The following is a 23,539-nucleotide window of genomic DNA, read 5'->3' as shown; positions in this document are numbered from 1 at the left end:
GGCAAATAAAAGCAGTATATGTTTTGAAATACAAGGCTCCTTTGCTGAGCACCTGCTGGTTGCTGGGCCCTGTAAGAGGTGCCAGGGCTGCAGAGATGGAGGAGACTCCCCCTGGGCTCCCGGAACTCCCAGTCTGGTGTGGGAGGTGGCTTGTAAACAACTGGGCAATACGGGGGCTCAGGTGCAACGTCCCAGGGAGTGTGCTGGGGCTCTGGGAGCACAGAGGCAGGCAATGCCTGGCCCTGCTGGGGCCTCAGTTTCCCCCTCTGTCAAGTGAATGCGCTGGACTGCTAGGTCTTTGGGGTCCTCTCTGTCTTTTACATCCTGTGACTCTTCATGATAACAGTGTTCTCTTAGAGGTCAGAACACATTGGGTGTCAGCCAAGATTTTAGGTTGAAAGTGCTCCCAAGTCTTATGGAGGGGGAGGAGCCTGTTGTGTTCTGTATATTTACCTTTTCTCAAACAATCCCTTGCTTTCTGATGTACCGGCATTTGTTTTGTGCGGCCAGGCAGTGTTTCTCTCACAGGTCGGCCTGGCTTACGGCCTGTGCCAGTGCCAGTGGGCTGCTTACGGGTCTCGGGGTAGGGAGGGATTGAGGGCACGTGTCAGGTGGGCCACTGCCACTGGAGCCAGGGTTGGGTGTGAGTCCATTAGCTGGGGCGTCCCCAGGAAGCTGTCGCCATCCCTGGGTCCTAAGGGCTTGTCTGGCACGTAGCCGTGTCTGTCCTCCCACCAGTGAGGACTATGCAGGCAGGGCGAGGGGTCCCTGCGGGCCTGTGTCTCGGAGCCAACCTGCAGGAAGAGGCAGGGCCAGGCGTGAAGGAGGGGCGGGGTAGGAAAGGCTGGGGACAGCTCTGTCCCCAAAGGTTTCCCCTTTCTGGGCCTCATGCTAGGGGACTTGTTCAAGGTTACACAGCCAGCAAGTGGCAGAGCCAGGGTGGCTCCCGGACGGTGTTCCTGTGCACGGAAGCTGTGCAGAGAGTGAGCTTTTCAGCAAGCCAGCCCACAGCCACCTGCCCTGGGAGGAAGTGTTTGCTTGAGATGAAGCACTGAGATGCTGCGTTTTCAGTAGGGTCCGAGGACCTTTATCGTGATGTCCTGTGGGAGTGATGTTGCAGTGGGGACCAGAGGGACTGTGGCTTTTGGGAATGGTCTAAGCTGAATTGTTGCTCTCTTCTCTCTGTGTATGTGTGTGTGAGGGAGAGGGGGAAGGTGAGCTCACCAGCATATGAATGAAGTGCCTGAGGTGACAGCTGCTCACATAGAGGGACTTGGAGGCTCACCTCTCTCCTGCTGACACTGAGTCCCTACTGTGTCACAAGCACTGCTGTGAGCTGGGCTGTGAGATGCGGCGATAAGCCAAGGCCTTGTCCTTGCGAAGTCCTCAGCAGGACGGCATCTGCAACGTGCGGCACATGCAGAATGAAAATCTGGGGCACCCTGCTCCTGAATCACTGAGGATTTCACGATGGTGTGGGCAGAGCGTGAAGCCAAGTGGGGGCCTCGTGAGACTGCACAAGGTCTGCAGTCCCATAATGAAGCCAGCCCCCAGATGTCAGCTAGAACCGTAGGGAGGCACACACAGGGTGATGGAAGAGCAGGGTATTTCCAGGTAGGGGGATCTGGGAAGGCTCCTTGGAGAAGTCCATTTGAGCTGGGCCTGGAGGGTGGGCCGGGACGTCAGCAGAGGTGGTGGTGATGGTGGAAGCAGAGGCGAGGTGGGGCCACATGGGCGTGAGCGGGCAGTGATGAGCAAGCAGCCGTCTGGCCCTGATGGGAGAAGGGGAGCCCTGGGAACGGTGCGGACAGGCTGGGCCCAGCCCACGGAGACCCTCCAGGCCAGCTCCAAGGCAGGCTTTATTGTGCAGCTGGGGAGAAGAGCTGGGGACTCCTGGGAGCTTGGAGATGGCCCTGGGCTGGGCTCTGGGAAGCGCTCTCTGGAGGTGGCAGTTGCTGACATTCCAGTAGCTCAGCGTGACTATGCCAGAGCTACATTGAGACACCTGTATGTAAAGTGTATTCACTTAATCCTCTCTGAGCCATTACAGGTGAGGAAGCAGGGGTGCAGGGAGGCATCATGGACGTTGCCCGTGGTGGTGGGTGGCAGAGCTGGGACCCTGGAGACCCAAGGTGAACTGAGAAGTGGATGAAATAGTTGCGCTGTGAGGGGTGTCGCCAGATTGTGGCAACAGAAAGTGCTGAGCGTGGAGGCTGTGGAGTCGGACAGGTGGACGTTGGCAGCTCATGTGTTCTCACCCTCGAGAGCTCTGGGCAGCTCTGTGTCAGTACTCGGGGGACCCGTGCACGGGCGGCATCCCTCTGAGGAGCCGCTTGCCGCTCTCGGTAAATCCTGCCAGCTGTTGTCTGTTGTTTTTTGGCCCCAGTCTGCGTCTGAGTGTCCCCTTTTCTCCTCATCACCCTCCGGGCATGTAAAGATAGTAGTGTGTTCCCCTAGACTTTAATTTTTCTTCTTCTTGCAACTTTTGGTTCTTTCCTAGCTCCCACGTTTGTTGTGGCTTTTTGCTGAATTCAGGTGTGGTTAGAACAGCTGGGGTAGGTGGAACCAACTTCAGTGTGTCTCAGAGGATGCTGTTGGCTTTGGATCTTACGCACTTTTAGGATGTTCACCATCTCTGACTAGTGGTGTCTACCACGCCTGTCCCCATACATTTCCAAACACCCGCTAGCATAACTGTCGCCCCTTCTACCCCAAAATGTGCCCAGGTCACTCATGTGACTTTGTAGCCTCCTCCTCATGACCACCTTTTCTTCTCCCATCTCTCAGTGTCAGAGGGTACAATGCTTAGTGTAGAGAGACAGGGACAGAGACGAAATAGCCTGTAACTGACCTGGCTGACCCCCTCGTGGGTCTAGAAGCCGAATCCTGCCCAGTCTTGAGCTTGGCAGGTGACCTGCAGGAGCTTGGTAACTCGACACCTACGCCACCTTGCTAATTATCTGCTGAGGTCACGGTGAGCCCTTGTCACCACCCATCCTGCAGGACCACAGTCCCCAACTGGGCCAACTGGTTCAGCCACTGTTCTGGGCACTCATGGGAAACAAGTGGCCTTTGTGGTGAGCTGGTGGACAGAGTGCACCGTCAGCATGGGCGAGGGCTGGACACACGGGGCTTCTGGGCTGGGCCGGACCCAGGGCGGCCAACAGGGAGCTGGGAGGCCCAGAGCAGACCCAGTTCCCCTGATGATGTGGGGCACAGAGATGCAGAGACTGTTCTTCTGACAGCTTGTGTCAAGAGACTTTCTTGGTTCTTCTGCCTGGTCTAGGCCTGGAAAGTTACCTACAGGTTGTGGACCTTCTTCATGGCCAAGTGTTTACCTGTCCCTTTGAAGTGCAAACACAGAAGGGACCGAGACTCCTGGAGATCTGAATGTTTCAATTTTGTCAGTTCTTCCTTAGTTATCTCGACGGGGTCTCTTCATTACTCCCCCTCAAACACACACACATGTACCCCAAACACAACACACACTGCAGAAGACCACACACCTCCAAGGAACTTGGAAAATATTAGTTGACTTGGTTTAAATTAGGTTTAATGCATGAAGCTTGAGAGGAAGATGTGTTTGTTAACAGGGGTTGGGATGGTCCTCGCAGATGTCCTTGCCTGAGAATTCCATTTGCTCGCGTGCGGGGATGTTGTGGAGGTGGTTTTGGGACCTTCCTATCTGTCTTTTGATACTGTCTTAAGAGGCTCCAGCGAAGGGTCTTGGAATGAAAAAGTGGCTGGCCCTTTAAAATGACTAGAAGAATCAGTGTCATTGTCTAAAACTGTGTTCAATAGCTCTGCCTGATGAATATTATTAACAGCAATACTTTTAACTCCTTCCTTGTCTAACCATACTCACATGGGAATTCTGCTGTCCTCTGTCATCACGGCTTTTTGCACATTCTTTGTCCCCGTTTCCCTCTCCAAGACCTCGCAGGTCACCAGAGGGAAGAGGCGCTAGCACAGCCTAGGACATCAGAGCGGCTTGGAGGGGAGAAGCCTGGAGCAGAGCTGTCTCCTCCCACGAGGACCCCGCCAAGGTCACGACCCCAGGGGGCTGAACAAATAGGCTCCTCCTGCATTTTGCCGCCTAGTAATCCATTCGCTCTTCCTGCGCTTTGCATTTGCTGTGTTCTCTGGTGCTGCCCTCCAGCCTCTCTCATCTTTGATGTCGTCCCCACTGACAAAAAGCTCTTGGAAAATGAAAGAACAAGTTGTAGACTCAGAATGTTTGCCCCCGAGGAAAAGTGCATGTTTGCACAAAATCCTGTCTGACAGTTTCCATTTAGACTTAAGAAGTGAGGAGCCCGGCAGGCCCTAGGAAATATGAAAATCTGCGCTTTGTTGGGCTGCATGCTGATGGTGGCTCAGCGTTGGGGCCCCGTCTGCCTCTATTAGAGATCTGAATTTTTCAGATGAAAATCGCTGGCTGGCTGTAGTCCTCGCCGCTGCTGCAAGCACACATGCTGCACGGTGCTTCGGAGCCTGCTTGTCTGCCCCTCAAGGTCTCCTCTTTGTTTTTCTGAAATGTGATGAAATGGAACGTGCTTTTAAAAATAGATATTTTCTGGAGATGGCCTGGCTGGGATTACTGGCCTCGGCAGCCTCACTTCTGCCCCATGAGTCTCTTATCTCATCTTGGCTGATGGGACATTGGCAAGGGCAGCTTGTGGGTTTTTTTTTCTTTTTATTCTTAGTACTCTTTCCAAATATATTCCTTTTAATCACTTATTTCAATAGAAAGTCTTAACTATGTTAGCTTTTCCCCCCTTAATGATAATTTTTTTTGTGTGTGATTACCAACGCAATACAGTGCCTATTTAAAAAAGGAAAAGTTTCTAAAACTATATACTATAGAAAGCCAGAGTTCGCTGTAAGTGCCTTCTGGGGGCCTGAAGCTGGCCAAGCAGGCACGGTGGTCTCAGGCAGTGCTTCTCCAGGCTGCTGAGTGGTGAGGGACGGGCAGATGGGGAGAGGATTTAGGATTTAGGCAGCTCAGCAGTAGTTAAAGGGACAGGGCCGGGAGGTGGATGCCTCTCAATTCACCATCTAGCTGAAGGATCTTGGGCCAGTTCCTTAATCTGTGAGACCCTCAGGGTTCTTGTCTGCAAGGTGGGGCTAATAGCAGTACCTGTTCCCTAGGATACTGCTTCAAGTTTTAAGACAGACAAAGCATGCATGTGAGGGTTCGGTTTTTCACAGCTGTGGGTTGCTGGGGGTGATGTCTGGTTTGGAAAGGGCTGCACAGGCCTGGCCAACCACGGGGTAAACGGTCGCCAGCTGCATTTGCTTGCTAGGGCTGCCCCAACAAAGGTGAACAGTTCTGAGGCTGAAAGTCCAGGATCGAGGTGACAGAACGACAGGTTTCTCTGAGGCCTCTCCTTGGCTTGCAGATGGCTGTCTTCTGCATCTTCACGTGGTCTTCCCTCTGTGCACATGTGTGTCCTAATCTCCCCTTCTCATGAAGACGCCAGTCGTATTGGATTAGGGGCCACCCTAATGGCCTTATTTTAACTTAATGGCATCTTGAAAGACCCTGTCCCCAAATACAGTCATGTTTTGAGGTACTGGGAGGTAGGGCTGTAACATGAATTTTGGGGAATACACTCCAGCCCATAACAGCCACCATGACTATTCTCACACCGTCTGTGGTGAGGAGGGGCCCTGGGGATGGCCGAGGAGGGCGGGCATTTCTGGCTGAGGGTCAGTAGAAGTGTCAGGAGGCTCTGGGGGCAGGAAGGCCAGGACACATGTGCAGACCCCATGGGACTCTCGAACGTCAGAGTCAGAGCTGCATCTTGAAAATCTGGATTGCTGATCCTCAAGGGTAGGAAGGGGTCCCGAAACTCGGCATTTTTATTTTTTTCCGGTATTTTTAAAGAGCAGCTTGGGTGATTCTGATGAACAGTCAGGTTTGGGAGACCCCAGTCAGAAGCTGCATTGACTGACCGCCCCTCCCCGAGGCTCCCCCAGCCTGCAGAGGGTGTCCAAGTGCTCCATGGGGTGACGCTCCTGCCGGCACTCTAGGGGCTCCCTCCATCCCCTTCCTCGCAGCCTGCGGGCACAGTTGTGGGTTGTCTTGTGTTTAAGTCCTGGCAAGGGCACCAGCTTGCTGTGTGACTTGGCTCTGGGGGGCCCCCTCTGGGCATCTTTAGAGTGTCAGGGCTGGGCAGTGCAGGCGTCCCCCTGGGTCTAGCTCTACTCTACTTCGCTAAGCGCTCGCCTGGCGTGGGGGCTGGCATAGCATGGCAGGCACAATCATGCGGGCTCGGGGGTCCCAGTCAGAGGGGACTGCCTGCCGGGCTGCCCGCAGAAGGCCAGTGGGCCGTGAGCCGCAGGGACACTGGGATCTTTGGGGACTGGCACACGTTGATTTCATATACTGTACTGTGTGGTTGTGGATGTGGCTTTTGGTTTTTTCCCTCTTTGCACAAGATAGTGACATATTTTCTCTTGTTACTCAAGATCAACTTTCTCTCCCGAGGACTGCGGGTATGAAAGATAACCCACATCCTTTTGTGCATTTGAAATACTTCTCTGATCTCCTCCCCCATTTCCTGTGGTTGACCTGGGGCGATCTGAAGGCACAGTGTGACCAGATTTTGCCTGGGGTGGGTTACGGAGAGCCTAAGGAAAGAAAGGGTGCCGTGGGCCTGTATGCTGAGCACTGGCGTCCAGGATGGGTCCCACCCTCGAGCTGATGTCCACATGAGCACTCAGGTTCCTTGATGTCAGAGGTGTGACGTTGACAGAAACTTTGCTTTGGGGTTTTAGAGAGAAGGATGCTTGAGTTGTTTCCTCTCTATTTGGTGGTTAGGGGGTGGCTGCCTGCGTGTGCTGGTGCAGTGGGTCTACAGCCTCAGGTCTCATTTAAAAGCTTCTCACGGCCGGGCTCGGTGGCTCACGCCTGTAATCCTAGCACTCTGGGAGGCCGAGGCGGGAGGGTCATGTGAGCTCAGGAGTTCAAGACCAGCCTGAGCAAGAAGCGAGACCCCGTCTCTACTAAAAGTAGAAAGAAATTATGTGGACAACTAAAAATATATACAGAAAAAATTAGCCGGTCATGGTGGCGCGTGCCTGTAGTCCCAGCTACTCGGGAGGCTGAGGCAGGAGGATTGCTTGAGCCCAGGAGTTTGAGGTTGCTGTGAGCTAGGCTGACGCCATGGCACTCTAGCCCGGGCGACAGAGTGAGACTCTGTCTCAAAAAACAAAAAATAAAAAAACAAAGCTCCTCACCCCTGCTCTGGGGGTGACAAAGGAGCACGTTTGATACCTCAACATACCCGATTTCCTCAGGTGAGTGAGTGCAGCTGTCCTTCTTATAAAACGTTGTAAAAGGTCCCTGCTGTTTCAGGAATAGGCTCTTTCCACCCACTTCTGAAGTCCACGCCTTCCAAAACCCACAGCAAGGGCTGTGTAAATGAGGGTGAACCCTCGGGGACGGTGTCCCCTTACCGGAGAGGAGGGGCGTGTGAGACGTCTGCGGGCTCTTCCTGGGTGGAAAGATCATCTGCTTTGGGCAGGGCCTCCCAGAGCTCCTCAGACGAGCCGGACTCTTCTTAGACTTTCTGTTTCTCAGAGCCTCAAAGAAAAAAAAAAAAAAGAGTCGATGGGAGAAAGATAATTGTCTTTTTATTTTTCCCCGAGGGCTCCTTCCGTCCCAGTCATTTAAAGAATGCTGGGGAAACAGATTGGATTTTAGAGTTTAATTCCAATCCGTAATTATAGTAAGCCCGCTAAGCACTGGGCACCATGAATAGTGTTTCTGGAGGTGGACCAGCCTTTGGAACCACCAGCTCCAGGGATGGCGCCTGCCTCTCCCGGCTTGCTCGTGGCAGACGCCGCTGCTTGCTGGTGAGGCGTGGCTTTTAGCACGGTACTTCAGGCAGGCGGTGTGAGGCATGGCAGCTCTTTCAAAATGCACCTCTTGCCTTTTCTGGTCTAATCCGAGCCCTTCGATTCCCAGATGGAGAAACGGAGGCCAATCAATTGCCTACTTAGTTGGCCCCATGGCAGAGAATCTCTGACCTGCAGATGAACCAATCAGGTTTCTTTGCCTTTGGAGACCTCCTTAGCTTTTGCTGTGGCAGACCAGCCCCTCCAGCGCCCTGCATCCCACTGCCTTCTAGGGTGCTTCAGTCTCCCTCTTCCTGTCCCCCGAGTGGTCTGTGTCTCTTCCAGAAATTCTTATTCTTTCTCCTATCTTCGCAGGCACTGCTGCCCAGGATTCTGTCCTGTATACGCCTAGAACAATATCGCTGCATAGACGCTGTTCAGGAAGCCCTAGATCTAGCCCTCCCCTCTTTCCCTTGGTTTTTTTCTCACCTGAGGGCCTCATGTTACTGGTTAGTGACTGTGGGCTTGTCACTCACATCCTCCAGGCTCGATGGGATGACTCCCGAGTGGACTGTGTTAGCCTGAAGCTTTCTCACTAGCTCCAGACTCCAGTGTCCAAGTGTCAGCAGGCCGTCCCCACAGGGACTTTCTGTGGCGCATTCAACCTGATGTGTCTCAGTGATCTCATCATCCTTGTCAACTAGGCTTCTTCACTTCTTTGCCTCTGTTAACTGTGCCACCTTCCCGAGCACCCCACCACAAACCCCAGCACCACCCTTCACTCCTCCCTACCCGTGGTCTCTCTCACCCCATCCTTACACCTCTGCACAGTCTCTTGGCCACCCCACCACCCACACCCCATGGCTTGTGGTTCAGGGCAGCTCTTGCAGGAACATCCCAATTGTTCTCTTTGCTCCTAGGCACCCCCTTCCATCTTTCCTGTTCACGGTGGCTGTAGGCAGCTTCCTGAACCCATCCCTGCTTGCTTATCTCTGTGCTCAAATGTCTTGGGTGTTCTTGAATTCCAAGGCCCAGGAGCTGGAGCTCTCACGTGTAGAAACCAAATGGTGCAGGATTGTGTGGAACTAGGTGAAGTTTGGACCACCCCAAGGGCCCAGAGATTTTGGACAGCTGTAATGGAAAGGGATGGAGGTGAAGTGCTTGCTTTTTTATTTCTTTTCCTTTTGTATGTGTGTTTGTTATTTTTGTTGTTTTGTGTTTTGAGAAAGAGTAGAGGAAAGAGAAGGAGTTCCTGGAAGAGAAGAGGCTAACAGTGAAGAGGAGAGGAAGGAAGGAGCCTGGGAGGGACTTGCAGTGGAGCCAGGGAGCAGGGAGAGACCTGGACCTCCTGAGCAGGTTACGGACGAAACACTTTCAATATCTAGTATCTCATTTGCTGGGCACAATTGGCTGTGAAATATAGACCATATAATGACTTTTTAGCCCCAGTGTACAGATGAGGAAACTGAGGCTCAGAAAAAGTATTTGCCCCTGGTCACCTGTCAGGAGGTGGCCAAACCAAGGAGATCCCACATCCTTGCAGCTTCTGATCCCATGCCCTTTCCACTCTACAGAGTCACTCTGTGCCTCCCAGCCCCACGGCAGGGGTCTTGGTGAGTTCGAACCTGGCAGGAACATCATGGTAGGCGAGGGGTTCTCCACAACCCCAGGGCCCTGGCTACTGCTCCAAGGGACCCAGCCTGAGTTGCCTTGGTGGTCAGTATGTTTAAGGCCTCCCACAAAGCAGACAAGGAGGGTGGTGTTGGTGTTGAAGGAAGAGGAGGCAGAAACAGCACCCGGTTGCTGATGAAGACAAGACTTTTCCTTTGTAGTTGCCCTTTTTGGCCTTTGTGGACGGAGTGTCCATGACCTGTCGAGACTAGGGTGTCCTGTCCTTGCCTGTCTCCTAGCTCACGCCGTGAGACTGAGGCTATTCCCAGAGCTGTCATTTCCTCCGGCTAACTCCTTAGCTTACCTTGAACTGAGATTAATAGGACACACCATTGGTGGGTGATGTGGCATTAGGAGGCAGTGGGGAAGGGACGCTTTTTGTAGTGTGTGTTTTCGTTTTTTTGTGTGGGTAGAGATGGAATCTTGCTATATTGCTTAGGGTGGTCTCGAAGTCCTGGTCTCAAGTGATTCTCCCGTCTCTGCCTCTCAAAGTACTGGGATTGTAGGTGTGAGCCACCACGCCCGGCCTCTTTTGCAGTTCTTCTGCATTCAGTCTAAGTGTCAGAATCACGAGCAGGTTCCTGGACCCACGTTGGCCCATTCTGTCTCCTGCTGCCTTCTTTTTTTTTTTTTTTTTTTTATTTTAATTTTAATTTTTATTTATTTATTTTTTTTTGAGACAGAGTCTCACTCTGTTGCCCAGGCTAGAGTGAGTGCCGTGGCGTCAGCCTAGCTCACAGCAACCTCAAACTCCTGGGCTCAAGGGATCCTCCTGTCTCAGCCTCCCGAGTAGCTGGGACTACAGGCATGCACCACCATGCCCGGCTAATTTTTTCTATATATATATTTTAGCTGTCCATATAATTTCTTTTATATTTTTAGTAGAGATGAGGTCTCGCTCTTGCTCAGGCTGGTCTCGAACTCCTGAGCTCAAACGATCCGCCCACCTCGGCCTCCCAGAGTGCTAGGATTACAGGCATGAGCCACCGCGCCCGGCCTCCTGCTGCCTTCTAAAGAGCCAGGATGGAGATACTTCTCTAGCTTGTGTCAGAGATTGTACTGGTCTCCCTGGGGGAACCCGAGAATTCAGTGGCTTGAGGAGTAACAAGGCCAGAGGGGTTGAAGCCAGGACCAGAGGAGGAGGCTGGCAGCTGAGGTGTGACAGGTGCTTGGAACCTGTCCTTCTCATGCTTCCTTTTCTTCCTTCCAACTGTTGGGAAGGATGACCTTGGCCACAGTGCTGAGTGACAGCCCATGAGATGGCACACCTCGTCACTTAACTGACTTATTTGTCGTGACACCTAAGTGCCTCTCGTCACCTAAGTGTTGTCATCGGGTGGGAGATGGCTGCTCACATCCTCTGCTGTCCAGCGGGACAAGGAACTGGTGAGTTTCGATTTTTCTGATCTTGCTGGAAAGGAAATCATCTAGGGTTAATGGCCGAGAGTCGTGTTTGAGCCAGGACCCACTGCTTACTAGCTTTCTGGCCTTACAGAAGTTACTTAGCTTCTCTGAGCCTACATTTCTCTACTTCTCTAGAAGATAAGATGATAATAGCTCGTGTCTCATAGGGTTATTAGGAGGATTAGGTGAAATAATCTATATAAATAGTGCCTTTCCTGCGACAAGTACTCAGTAAATGTTACCTGGTATTAGTAGTCAAGTATTATAGTATGTTCAAGAAAAACATGAGATGTAACCTGTGAGGTGCCTAGTGTATATTGAGCGCTGTCTCTGTTGCCCTCTGACTCATTCCCATCAGCGTCCTACCCAGGGAGGTTCAGGGGGTCGGGGGAGTGGAGGTGCAGTTTGGTTAGGAGTCAGGAGGGTTGTGTGTCTGTCTTCTACCATTAGGTAACCCGGGCACATCAGACCACCTCTGTAAGTCCTGGCTGCAGGCAGTTGTGTTCGGTTTCTTCACTCGCATGGTTGGCTCTCCTCCCACCTCACTGCCCACTCCTCCTCCGTCTTCCCGCAGCCCCCAAATGCTCAGATTGCTTGGACGTCTCCACTGCCCTTCTTATCCACACTCCCTGCCTGGGTGATGCCAGCAAGTCTCGTTGCTTTAAATACTCAGCATATGCTGCCAATTCTCGGGTTATATCTCTGGCTCCTGCTTGGGACCATATATCTCTGCCTTCCTGCTACCTGCCCTCTCCTTTGGGTGTCTGTAGGCACTGCGCGCGTGACCAAGCATGAACTGACAACTCCCCCATTCGTTCCTCCTGCAGGCTTCCCTGTCTCAGCAAAAGACCAACTCCATGCTTCCAGCTTCCAGGCCAAGAACCTTGGAGTCATTCTTGACTTGTCTTTATTTCCTAGTCCATGTTTAGTGTGTCAGCAGATTCTTTCATCTCTGCCTCCAAAATATCTCTCAGATCCAGCCACTTCTCACCAGCGCTGTTCTTGTCAGCCTGGTTCAGGCCAGCAGCATCGCTCCCCTGGATTATTGCACTTGCTGTCTGACTGGCCTCCCTCCCTGTGGACAGTACTCAGAGAAGCATCAAGAGATCCTGTTAAAATGTAGGTCAGACCATGTCTCTCCTCTACTCAGAACCTTCCAGAGGTTTCCCACCTCACTCAGAGTGAAGCCCAGCATCCTCTCTGTGGCCCATAAGGTCCTGCCTGAACCGGGCCTGCTGCCCCTCTGTCCTCATCGGCATCTTCTGCAGGTCACTCCATCCAGACCACACAGGCCTTCCTGCATGGGCTGCCCCTGGGCCCTTGCACTTGCTGTTCCTCTGCCGGAACAGTCTTCCTCCAGCACTCTGCACTTCCTCAGGGCTCTGCTCAAATGTGACCTTCCCGGAGACTCATCCCTCAGCCGTGACCACCGTGCCACAGTAGGCATCTGTACACCCCACCCCCGTCACCCACCATCTTTCCCTGCTGTATTTTCCCTCATCGCGTTTATGACCTGATCTAGTTTATATTTGTTCATTTCTTCCCTGCCCCCATTCACATGAGCTCCATGAGGGCAGAGATTGGCCAGTCGTGTTCTCTGCTGTGTCCCCAGCACCTCCTAGCCCAGCGTTCACCAAGCATTTGGTGAATGAATGGGTCCTGTGTTTCCCGGGGACAGACAAGCGGTGGCATCCCATGCAGAGTGCTGTCGCTCCGTCTCTGTCGAAATGGGCTGATGGATGCCCACGCGAGGTGGTGGTGAGGATGGATGGGGAAGTAGGTGCGGGCCTGATGCGATGCCAGGCACTCATTGAGCACTCCGGCTTGTTCTGTGTGGCTCAGAGAACAGAAGAGCCGTCAGGGAGCCTGGGACTGGCCTGGAATTGGCCATGGGCAGGTAGAATGGGGGTTAGGAGAGGAGGCCTCCTTATTCTAAAGGAGGAGAAAACAAAGACAGGGCTATGTTCAGATGCTGAGTGGGGGCACTATGGTCAGGTGCAAGGAGAGGTATCAGCTCCCAAGGAGGCGGTAACAGGAGGGACTCAGGGTGCCAGTAGAGAGCTCTGTACCAGTCCGACGTTCCGGAAGTCGAGGGAAGGCTGGGTGACTGCCTGCCAGGTCCAGTTCGTGGTTACCTGCAGTCTGCGTGTACACTGTGGAGGCTGCTCCGTGCCCTCCTTGCGCAGGAGCCTGCCAAGAGGGAAGCAGTAATGAGAACTAGTGTTTGTGGATTGTGTGCGTGTGCTTGGCTCTGTTCTGCAGGCCTTACCTCTCTTTGCTCTTTGAGTCCTCATCACCTATCTTCTTCCTGTTTTATAAAAGAGGAAATGAGAAAGTGGAAGCAGCTCGCTCAAGGTCCCACAGCTGGTGAGTGGCAGGCCAGTGCCCCGAGATGGTGGAGGGCAGTGCATGCTGCGGGGTACGTGGTCCGGTGCGGAGGGAGACAGCCGCCTCTCCGTTTACTGAGTGCTGGAAGCTGAGTCCCGATGGAGCCCTGGGCCAGAGCAGGAGGGAGCCAGCAGTGCCAGGTGCCTTTCAGAGAGCCGCTTCCTGCCGGTTGTGACTTCTGGAGCTTATCAGGAGTTTATTCCAGGGCAGACGTGATCCCCGGGGGATGTCCGGCTGGAGCATAATGGAGCTCGGCTGCCCCTTGGGTGCGTGTGCTGCTCAGATTTCCCGCCCTGCCTTGGTCTGGCATTTGCTGCACCAGGGCACAGGCGCTGCAGCCAGCCCTCTTCCACCCCTTCAGCTGTGTTCCTCGTTTGGCGTTGCTGGTCAGGCCTGGCCGTGTTCTCTGATAACAGGCAAGTCGCCCGTGTAATGGTATTTTAGTAGGAGACTCTTGAAGCCTGTCCCCTTCTCCTCCCCCACCTTCCAGGGCGTAAGTGATGGCCCAGCCCCCTCCTTATGAGCCTCCAGACCCTGCTGCAGGCCTCCTTCTGTGCCTTCTAGGTGCAAAACTGTCTGCCAGCCCTGCCAGGAGTGACAGGGAGTGGAGCGTGTTTTTGGTGATGGAAAGCCAGAACTGAGAAATGCGCCCCCCTGGCACTGGGTTGGTGGCCCCAGGCACCCCCACCCCCACCCCCGCCACCGCTCTGCCTCCCTCCCTATTCCCACCCCTCTAGCTGGAGCTCAGCAGCTCTAAAAGGGAGGCAGGACAAAGAGGGTGGCTTTCGTCAGACTCACTTTGTGCTCATCCCGAAGCCTCTGGGAGCCTTTGCTTCGCTGACGAGGGAAGCAGCGTTCTGACTGCAGACGCCTCATGTCTGGAAATTCCCAGACTTCCATCTTCCCTTCTTCACATGCCAGTTAAACAATAACAACAACCAGAAAAGTCCCAGTCTAGTGGTCAGGGAGAGAGCGTCTTTAACAGCACTGATTAACTCTAGGTGTGCATGCATTGTTTTCCCTCCCTTTCCTTATTTTTGCCTTGGGGCATTTTGGGTGGGGGAGGGAGAGGAATCACAGATGGCAAAATTGTCATCTGAGTTTTCTCAGGTTCATGTCATTATTTTATAAATGATCACGAGAGTCCAGTGGGAATGGGCATAGAGCCTGGCAGGGGCCTTCCTCCTCCTCCGGCCACCCCCCGCACCCCTCTTCGGCTAGCTCTCCAACTGCCGGGGCAGTGACCCCCCCCTTCACCTTTTAAAGATGGACTAGCGGTCCTCATAACGACCTGAATAGGGGGAAATAAGCATCGTTGCTGTGATATTTTAGCACATTGGTGATGCTTGTTCACTGTAGCATTATCTCAGTTGGGAAAAGTGAAGATTAAGTCTTAACTTACAAACCTGATACTTTTGGGTGGTAAATCTCTGCCTGACCCAAAGATAACAGCAGATACCAGCCACCCTGTACGCGTTGGGAAAACGGGTCTTTCCACTGTGAGGAGGCGAGCAGGGCACGTGAAGCAGGACTTCCTTGGTCAACAAGCCAGCGTCTGTGGCTGCTCCATCCCAAGGCCACAGTCGCCCCACAGCTCCCTAAAATGCTGGGGCTTGCCGGCCTCCAAGGTTGGGTTCCAGCATCCACAGCCTTGAGCCATGCTTTTAAAGGGACGGAGGCTGAGTCCCACCCTGGACATAGTTCTGCAAGAGGGCTTCGTAGCAGCAAGGGGCTTTGCTCACCCCTCTACCGCCCAAGCCTCCTAGCAGGTCCTCAAAGCAGAGAAGGTGGGCTCTGCAAGAGGTGACTCCCACACAGCAGTTTTCACTCTCTCACCTCCTTCCTCATCTCTGCAGCTCGTGGAATCGAGTGGCTCTCAAACGAGGGTAGGCTCACACCCTGGGACCTGCCTTTGTACCTGGCATGGGCGTGGGTTTGGGATGGGGGCCGTGAAGCCCAAGTTCCTCCCTCTCTCTTTCTTCTCATTTTAGTCTCCATGCCTGGCTCAGCTCAGTGCCTGCTGCATGTCCTCTCGGTTGGGGAGATGAGCCCAGTCCCAGGGGATCTTGGCTGGGGGGCCCTGGGTGGAAGCCAGGCCTGCTCCTGAGACTTCTCACTTGCACAGGGAGATGGCTTCTTCCTGTTGTCTCCTTCAAGGTGATCTGGCTTCTCATTGCTTGCCCAAAGCCCCCATCCTGCAGGGCCAGCTGCCTTCCTCCGTGAAGTCTTCCTTCACTGCGCCTCCATCCACCGTTGGAGCCGGCAGCAGTACTGTGTGTAGGGATTGAGGGCACAGGCCTTGGGTAGACTGCCTGAGTTTGTGTCTCCTTTGCCGCTTAGTAGCTCTACCAGGTCCTTATGCAAATTAATACTTAATTTTCCTAACCCTTCCTTTCTTCATATGTAAAGTGGGCCTAATGACCACCTCTGGGTTGTTATGGAGATGCCCAGCACCTGTGGTGCTCAGTACCCGTTAGCTGCTATTAGTAGAGAGCACCATACCATCCAGCAGTTTGCCATCGTGCTGTGTGACCTCGTCACTCTAGTGCAGCTTTCAGTTTAGGTAATCAGGGAATCGGGACTGTCAGGGTTGGAAGAGACCCATGCAGGGCTGGGCTGACCACGATAACAGCAGCTACACGTAGAGTGCTGGCTGTGCCGGGTGCTGTTTCATGCATAGGCAGAGTGTTCTTTATCCGAAATGCTTGGGACCAGAGTGTTTTTGGATTTCAAATTATTTTGGATTTTGCAATATTTGCATATGCATAATGAGATATCTGGGGGGTGGGACCAAGCCTAAAATGTGAAATGTATGCTTCACGTGCACCGTATACACATAGCCTGAAGGTAATTTTATTTTTCTCTTGGGGACACTGAATAAACTGTGTTGTGTGCCTGTGTTTGGACTTTAAGTCATCACATGTGGTCAGATGTGGAATTTTCCACTTGGGGCATCATTATGTTGGTGCCCTAAAAGTTTTGGATTTTGGAGCATTTTGGATTTCAGGTTTGTGGATTAGGGATACTCAACCAGCATTGACTCAGTCGATCCTCAGATAGCTCTATGAGGTAAGCCCTCCTGTCATCCCATTTTACAGGTAAGCACATGGAAGCACAGAGAGACTGAGTAACTTACCTGAGGGCACACAGTTGGTACGGAGCAGGGTTGGGAGTTGGCCCCAGGCAGGTGGGCCTGAGTGTCTGTGTTGTAATCACCACTGTTTCACCTGGCCCCAGCCTCAGAGAGGGGCAGGTACTTTTCCAGAGCCTCACAGCGATGAGTGGCCTCTCTGCCTCCTGGGCCCCTGGCTTGCCTTATTTCTGCCAAGCCGTGCTGGGCTCAGGGCACATGTCGGTCACCTGACGGACGCCGTCGGCCATCATGCAGTCGGCTGTGCTTCCTCAGGCGTGTGCTGGAGGAGAGTAGCAGGATGGGACAGGTACCCTGGAGGTGACTGTCCTCCTGGGGCCCAGGCAGCACCTCCTGCTCTGTCTTAGGGGCCCTGGAGCCAGGGAATAGCCGCTTTCCTCTCCCTCCCCTGTTGATCTTGGCGTGGTGGGGGGCGCTAGCCTCTCCATGACCCCAGCTGACTCAGGTCAGCTCTCAGCCTTTCCTCCCACTGTCCCCTCTGGAGGACAGGGAGGACTCTGCGTGCTGGTTCGGGGCTGGCTCAAGGGTTTCGCAGGGAGGAAGCGTGAGTCACCAGGGCCTTTACGAGCTCCAGGTGAATGGAAGGGGTGTGTCAGGGGACTCGCTCCCATCTCTTGGGCCCCTGTGGGCTGCAGGAGGGGGCCTGGGAGGGCTGTGGTGTTCCATTGGTGTTCCATTATTGCTCGGGTGGTTTTACTGGAAGTTCTTTTGAAGTGGTCTCCGTGACCCAGTGGCGCTGAGTCAGAGTAAACAGAATTAGCAGGGGCTGGGCTCTAGGAAAGGACACAGACAATGCCTGTTGCCCGGGCCAGTCGCAGAGGGCCACCAGGCTGGCCCTTTCCCAGAGCCTTCCTTCTGCCTCTCCTGGGGCTTCTGCCCCAGCTTGCATTTGCATCCCACCTGCTCTGTGTCCCAGCTGCGGGATCCAGGTCCTGCAGGGACTGGACCACATGCCCCGGGGGCTTGTTGGAAATGCAGGGTCTCAGGCCCCTCCCATGTCTGCTGAATAGGAGCCTGCACTTTGACCAGGTCCCCTGTAAGTACTTTGACAGAAAAACCCCCTCATACCAGCCTCTGGCCCTCACACCCATTTAACTCTGGCCTCAAGCTCCCCTTTTCTGGAAGTGTTGCCACATCATCCGTCGCCGGGTCCTCTCAGCACCTCTGCACTGGCCTGCACTGGGTAGCTCGAGTGAGTGTGAGAGAGAGAGAGTGTGTGTGCTGGGGAGCCCGGCTGATTCTGCAGTCCGTCTTAGCTTGGGCCCCTCTGTGAGGCGGACGGGGCGTCTCCCCGCACGGCGGCCCAGCTCAGCTCTTTGAGCTGCCGTAGGTTGGGGGCAGGTGGGGTGGAAGTGCCTTCAGGGCAAGCCGGGGAAATCATTCCCCGCTCCTGGATCGGGCTGTGGCGGACAGTGAGGGGCCGCACGGGGCATGGCAGTGTGCTCGGTTGAGATGGGACTCCTGATGGCATCCGAATTTGATTGTGAAACCCTAGAGGTAGATGACATCCGACGCCTCGGCCCCACGGAAGCCACTGACTTTGAAAGGACACCGCGTGACTTTGAGGGAGAGTGACTCCTTTTGCCTTTTCCTGACAGTCGTGACCACACAGGGCCCGTTAAGACAACAATAGCCGCACAGACAAAGCATGACTGAGACAGTGTCGTCTTTGGGCCTTTTTTCCCCCCTTAATGACGTCCAAGGCTCTGGGAACATTGTAGGAACTGGGTCCAGTCCAATTGTAATCACTCCCCCCGCCCACGAGCTCCTAGGAGCCCTGCCAGCTCGCTGGGGTGGGGGTGATGCCCAGAGATGCAGATAGAGATGTCATGCCGCCCCGGGTCAGGCCCAGTCAGGACTTGGGGGACAGGGGAGGGGAGCAGCATGTGTTGGTTGGCCGTGGCCTCCCCCAGCCAGGGAGCGAGACGGGCGGAGAGAGAAAAGGGTGTCTGCCAAGCTTAATTAACAGTGGAAACTCGCCACGGGGGAGGAGAGAGACGATTTGAAGAGAAGGGGTGGTTTACTGGAAGATGGGGCACCCCCGCTGCCAGCAGCGAGGCAGAAGCGTCGGCTGCGCGGCCCGCCGGTGTCGTAAGCCAGGTTGGATCAAGCACAGAGATTTCTGGAGGTGCGAGTGGGAGGCTTTATTCGTGCCTGCTTTCCAAGTAGGCGTCTTTCAAAAACAATCCGCCGGCATACCAGCCGGCTAGTCTTCCTTGCCCCCATAAAGAGAAAAAATAATTTTTAAAAAAGGCAGTTGAGTTCAGAAAGTAGGCATTGTGTTGGGTTCTTGTTCTTTGAAGATATCCATGGATTGCCTGAGTTGCATTTGACTTTATTGCGTAGATCTCGAAGCAGCGCTTAACATCAAGGATAAGGGAAGAGAGATGATTTGAAAAATTCATGACGCTCATTGTTTTGTTGAGACAAAAATGCAGAGATGTTGACTGCACAACAAAACTAATAGTAGGGATTGAACTTGAAATACAAGAGGTGAAATATGGCTTATTCATTTTTTAGTAGGATCATAGAATTTCAGGGCTGCATGGGGTTTTCGGGTTCCATCTCCCTTCCAGTGTGCAGACTTCCCCTGTGACGCCCATGCCAGAGAGTGCCAGGCCTCCCCAGCCCCCAGGCTCTGCAGACCGCGGCAGTGCTGCCTGTGGCCGACCCGAGCAGTTTGGAGCTGCAGTTTTCTGCAGCATCCACCCAGCATCCTCCCAGTTCCACCGCTGGAGGCCGTGAGTCACCAAGCTAATCCCTTCTGACGGTCCTACTGAAGGACAGGACACCGACCCACTCCCGGGTCATCCTCTTCAACCCGTGCTCAGCACCCTCGGGTTCTTCAGAGTCTCAGGAAATGTGACAGCGAGGCCACCAGTCATTGCTGGCCACTGTCCTAGTTCTCACCATCACCAAAGTCCCTTTTTGCTTGTTTTTTCTTTTTCTCTCCCCCTTTATCCCTTTTTCTGGCAGGCACGGCTGCTAGCTCGCCTGCGTGCCTTTGTACCGAGGCTGGCTGTCTCTCTGCCCTCCACATGTGGTCCTCGCCCCAGCAAAGTCTCCCCTCTCCCCTGGGCTCTCTCCTGTCCCCCAGCCGGCCTCCCTCCCCTTTCCTGTTTACCTCCATCTCTTCATCTCTCCTCTTTCCCTCCTGAGGGTGGGCGTGGGGTGGCGAGGCAAGAGTTGAGATGGAAGAGAACCCCTTATATTTGGCCCCCACATTTCTGGTTCCGGAGCCCAAGAGCTCATGAGTTCTTGGCCACTTCCTGACACCAGAGCCCAAAGTTTTGTGCAAAGCCTTTCTTGCAGAAATCCTGTCTCCAGCTCACCCACTCGGCCTAGTACATATATTTCATTGTATAGTTCTTTTTGGTCCGAGAACGAAACACTGTATTCCTGCCATTGTCTTGTTTCATTCGACCTGCCACCTCTGCATGCTATGCTTTTTTCCGACTCCCAAATTAGCCTCTGAGTCAGATTGCCTTCCCTTTTAATTTTGTGTCACCTGTAGTCTTGATAAGCAAAGCACACCTTCTGTCTGTTCGTCGGTGGAAACGCAGTTGCTGAAATGGTACAGGGGAAAGGACCTTACAAACCAGCTGGTTGAACAGCTGCACTTTACAAACCAGGAAACAGAGTTCCAGAAAACTGAAGAGACTTGCTCAGCACAACCCAGCGACGCATAGCTAGACAGAGCTAGGTTCAGAAATTAGGGTTCCCGATCCAGGGGTTTTCCTGATACCAGGCAGGTAACATCTGGTTTTGAAAATATTTGAATTCAAACCAAACTGTGATGGTGGTATGTCACAACCAGGAATCAACACTAAGTGTGGAACAAAAAAAAAAGAACCCCAGAGCACGTGCTACTCGTCAGCTTTGCTGACAGTATAATTGCTCATAATTTTATGAGCAACTTTTAATAAGGGGGCAGACCCTGACTAAATTATTAAGGACGGAGGTTAACTATAGTTACAACACAGGAGCAGAACAGTCAGGAAAAGAACAAATAGTTCAGGTGGTGTTTAATTTATGCTCTGTTGCCCTCTGTATGGAAGCCAGAAGCCTGTTGATAAAAATCTGTAGGAAATCCCCACACCCCATCTGACCTGGGGCGTGTGGCTCCCTTGTCACGCCTTTCCCCAGGTGTCCCTCTGCCTGCCGATCAGTCTCCAGCGCGGGAGGGGTCCGGGAGTGGGGCAGAGGCTGGGCAGAAACGCAGGGGCCAGGTCCTGCCCAGCACAGCTCCTCGGCGGGGCCCCTTGCTGGGGATTTCTAGTCTCTGGTGCGGTATTGGCTCTCACGGCCTGGCATTGTCTGGCCATCAGCCGGTTTGACAGTGGCTTTGGGGTGCAGACGAGTGTACCCTCGGGGTTAGTAACGTGGTCTCCCCTTCTGTTCGCAGGCTCCACCTACAGCGTCCTGTCCACCATGCCCTCCGACTCCGAGAGCAGCAGCTCCCTCAGCAGCGTGGGTGAGTACCGCCTTCCGGGTGGGGGGCTGGGTGTGGGTAGGGGCAGCCTAGGGCTCGTGGGAGGGGGAGTTGGCCCTCCCTTGTCAGATTACTGCCGGGGTCGCCTTCTGTTGATGCCATTCACACTTTCTCTCATCAGCAGAGGTCTGGCTCTGGAGTGCTGGGAAGGCGCATGTTTTGCCATTTCTTTACTTTGTCAGGGCATAGGGGTTTTCGGTGACCCTGTTGTCTCCGCCACCACCGCCCACACCCCGAGGCCTTGCAGTACTTCAGTGACTGCTACCCAGGAGACTGACCCCTTTCGGGACTGGGCAGCGTGTTGCCTTGGGGACAGGAATTGCCAGTCCACGTTGAATTGGATGTGTTTCTCTGAACGTGGGTTCTAGGAGGCCCGTGAAGGGAGGCCAGCCCAGCTGTCAGTTCACTGAGGATGAGCAGGGAGGTCATAATAGTCTCTCAGCCTTGCCACACCTCTGCGACCCTTCCCCGTGTTACATCCTTTCTGTCAAACACTTCTAGAAGGTTTCTGATATCCTGACCTGACTGTGATGGATGGACACCTTCAGTGGTGAGTCCTGGGGCTTTTGAGCTGGAAGGGCTTGCAGAGGTCATCTCCAGTTATTTTGTTTTTCCGCTATAGAGAGATGGGGAAATTGGGATTTTTCTTTTTCTTTTTTTATTTGAGATAAACTCTTGCTTTGCTGCCCAGGCTGCAGTGCAGTCATGCAATCATAGCTCATTGCAGCCTCCACTTTTTGGGCTCAGGTGATCCTCCTGCCTCAGCCTCTCAAGTAGCTAGGACCACAGGTGGTTGCTGCCATGCCCAGCTAATTGTTAAAAAATTCTCTTGTAGAGATGGGGTCTTGTTATGTTGCACAGCTGGTCTCGAACTGCTGGCCTCCCAAAGTGCTAGGATTACAGGCGTGAGCCCCCACACCCAGCCAAGAGGTGGGGAAACTGACATTCCAGGAAGGGAAGTCTCATGCCTGAGATCCTGGAGAGCCAGGGACAGGCCTTTCATAGGTCTGTTCACTTCCTGAACACCTGCAGGGTGTCGGAGGTAGGGTTGGGATGTAGTGGTGAGTTAGGCGGATGTGGGCCTGCATGCGCGGATCTAGGGGTCTGTGGGGAGAGAGTTAAATTAGTAATTACAACAGAGTCAATAAGAGGAAGACAGCTGCCCATGGAGGAGTTCTGTATTAGTTTTCTAGGGCTGCTGTGACAAAATACCACAGACTAGGTGGCTTACACACCAGAAATTTATTGTCTCACGGTTCTGGAGGACAGAAGTCTAAGATCAAAGTGTCAGCAAGGCCATGTTCTCTGAAGGCACTTGGGGAGGGTCTGTTCCAGGGCTCTTCCCTAGCTTTGTGTTTTGCTGGCAATCTTGGGCGCTCCTTGGCTTATAGACGCATCACGCTGATCTCTGCCTTCATGTTCACATGCTGTTCTCCTGTGTGTGTCTGTCTCCAAACTTCCCCTTTTAAAAACGACACTGGTCATATTGGCTTACGGGCCCACCTTGTTCCAGCATGACCTCATCTTAACTTGGCCATCTGTAAAGACCCTATGTCCAAATAAGGTTACATTTGTGTTTACTGGATTGGGACTTCAGCGTCTTTTGGAGGGCCACGGCTCAGCCCATGACAGCACAATTCAGCCTGTCTGGGGTTCAGGGAGGACTCTTCTGGGACCACGATTCAGAGCTTGGAACAGTCTCGTATTGCTTTGCTCTCTGCCTGTTTTCCCTGCCGCGAGGCACATTACTTGAGTGATGGGTTGTCGGGATTTTGAACACGGGGCTGGCCCTTCAAGAAGCGTATCATGTGGAGCAGCTGGGATCAGGAGAGGGGAAGGTGGTGAGGCTTTTGTAACGTCATGAACTGGGTAAGCTCTGGGCGTACCCCTCACCTGTCTCGCCCCTCCCCTTTCTCATGATCCAGCAGGTACTGACAGGCACATTCATGTTGACGTTTTAAGGCTTAAAGTGTTACCCTTCCCAAGAGCATGTGCATCCTAACGGAATTCTAGAGAGAGGTGTTGCTTAGCTGACAGCAAGTATCGCTAGTGGTGGAACTTCCAGCACGAGTAGGAAGATCTCTTTGGTGCAGCTGGACCTCTGCATATTCTGGAAGAAGCATCATGGCCGTGACCCACCAGTCAGTTCTGCCTGGTTCAGCCCTTGTGATGGAGGTGTCAACAGTGTTTCCAGATTCTTCTTGGGAGCCACAGGCAGGCAGAGTGCCATGCGCTGGTGCGTGTCCTGTGGCAGGCAGGGCCTGTCCTGTCTGTGCCCAGATCTTTAATGCTGAAGGAACTGGGTACAGCCCTTCTGGTCAAGTCCTCTGAAGTTTACGAGGAACTGAGTTGTGCTTCTCTTGCTCTTCTGCTCACGATTGATGTTGCCCTTTGTGTGCAAGCAACAGGGAGCACCTCCTCACACTGCCCTAACCAGTGAGGCGTAACAGTGTCGGGGTCTGCCGGGGATGTCGGGATGTGGCTCTGCCGTCCCCGTGTGGTGTCTTCCACCAGGTGCATGGCGGGGCGCCTGTAGCAGCAGTTCCGGCCATCGCATCCACACCTGAGGGTATCCAGGGCTGCAATGTCCA

General features: G+C 53.6%; 1 protein-coding gene across 1 annotated transcript in view; it reads left to right on the top strand.

The window, feature by feature from the left end:
* Positions 1–23,539, top strand: part of DLG5 (discs large MAGUK scaffold protein 5) — a 110,298-nt gene that overhangs the window by 23,347 nt on the left and 63,412 nt on the right. Inside the window, exon 2 of the mRNA XM_069460139.1 lies at positions 20,862–20,930. Within this exon, the coding sequence (XP_069316240.1) occupies positions 20,862–20,930 (69 nt within the window). The remainder of the gene's footprint in view (positions 1–20,861; positions 20,931–23,539) is intronic.

Source organism: Eulemur rufifrons, chromosome 28, assembly GCF_041146395.1.
Source record: "Eulemur rufifrons isolate Redbay chromosome 28, OSU_ERuf_1, whole genome shotgun sequence".
NCBI classification, from domain to species: domain Eukaryota; kingdom Metazoa; phylum Chordata; class Mammalia; order Primates; family Lemuridae; genus Eulemur; species Eulemur rufifrons.
This window is presented reverse-complemented; position numbering and strand designations above follow the sequence as displayed.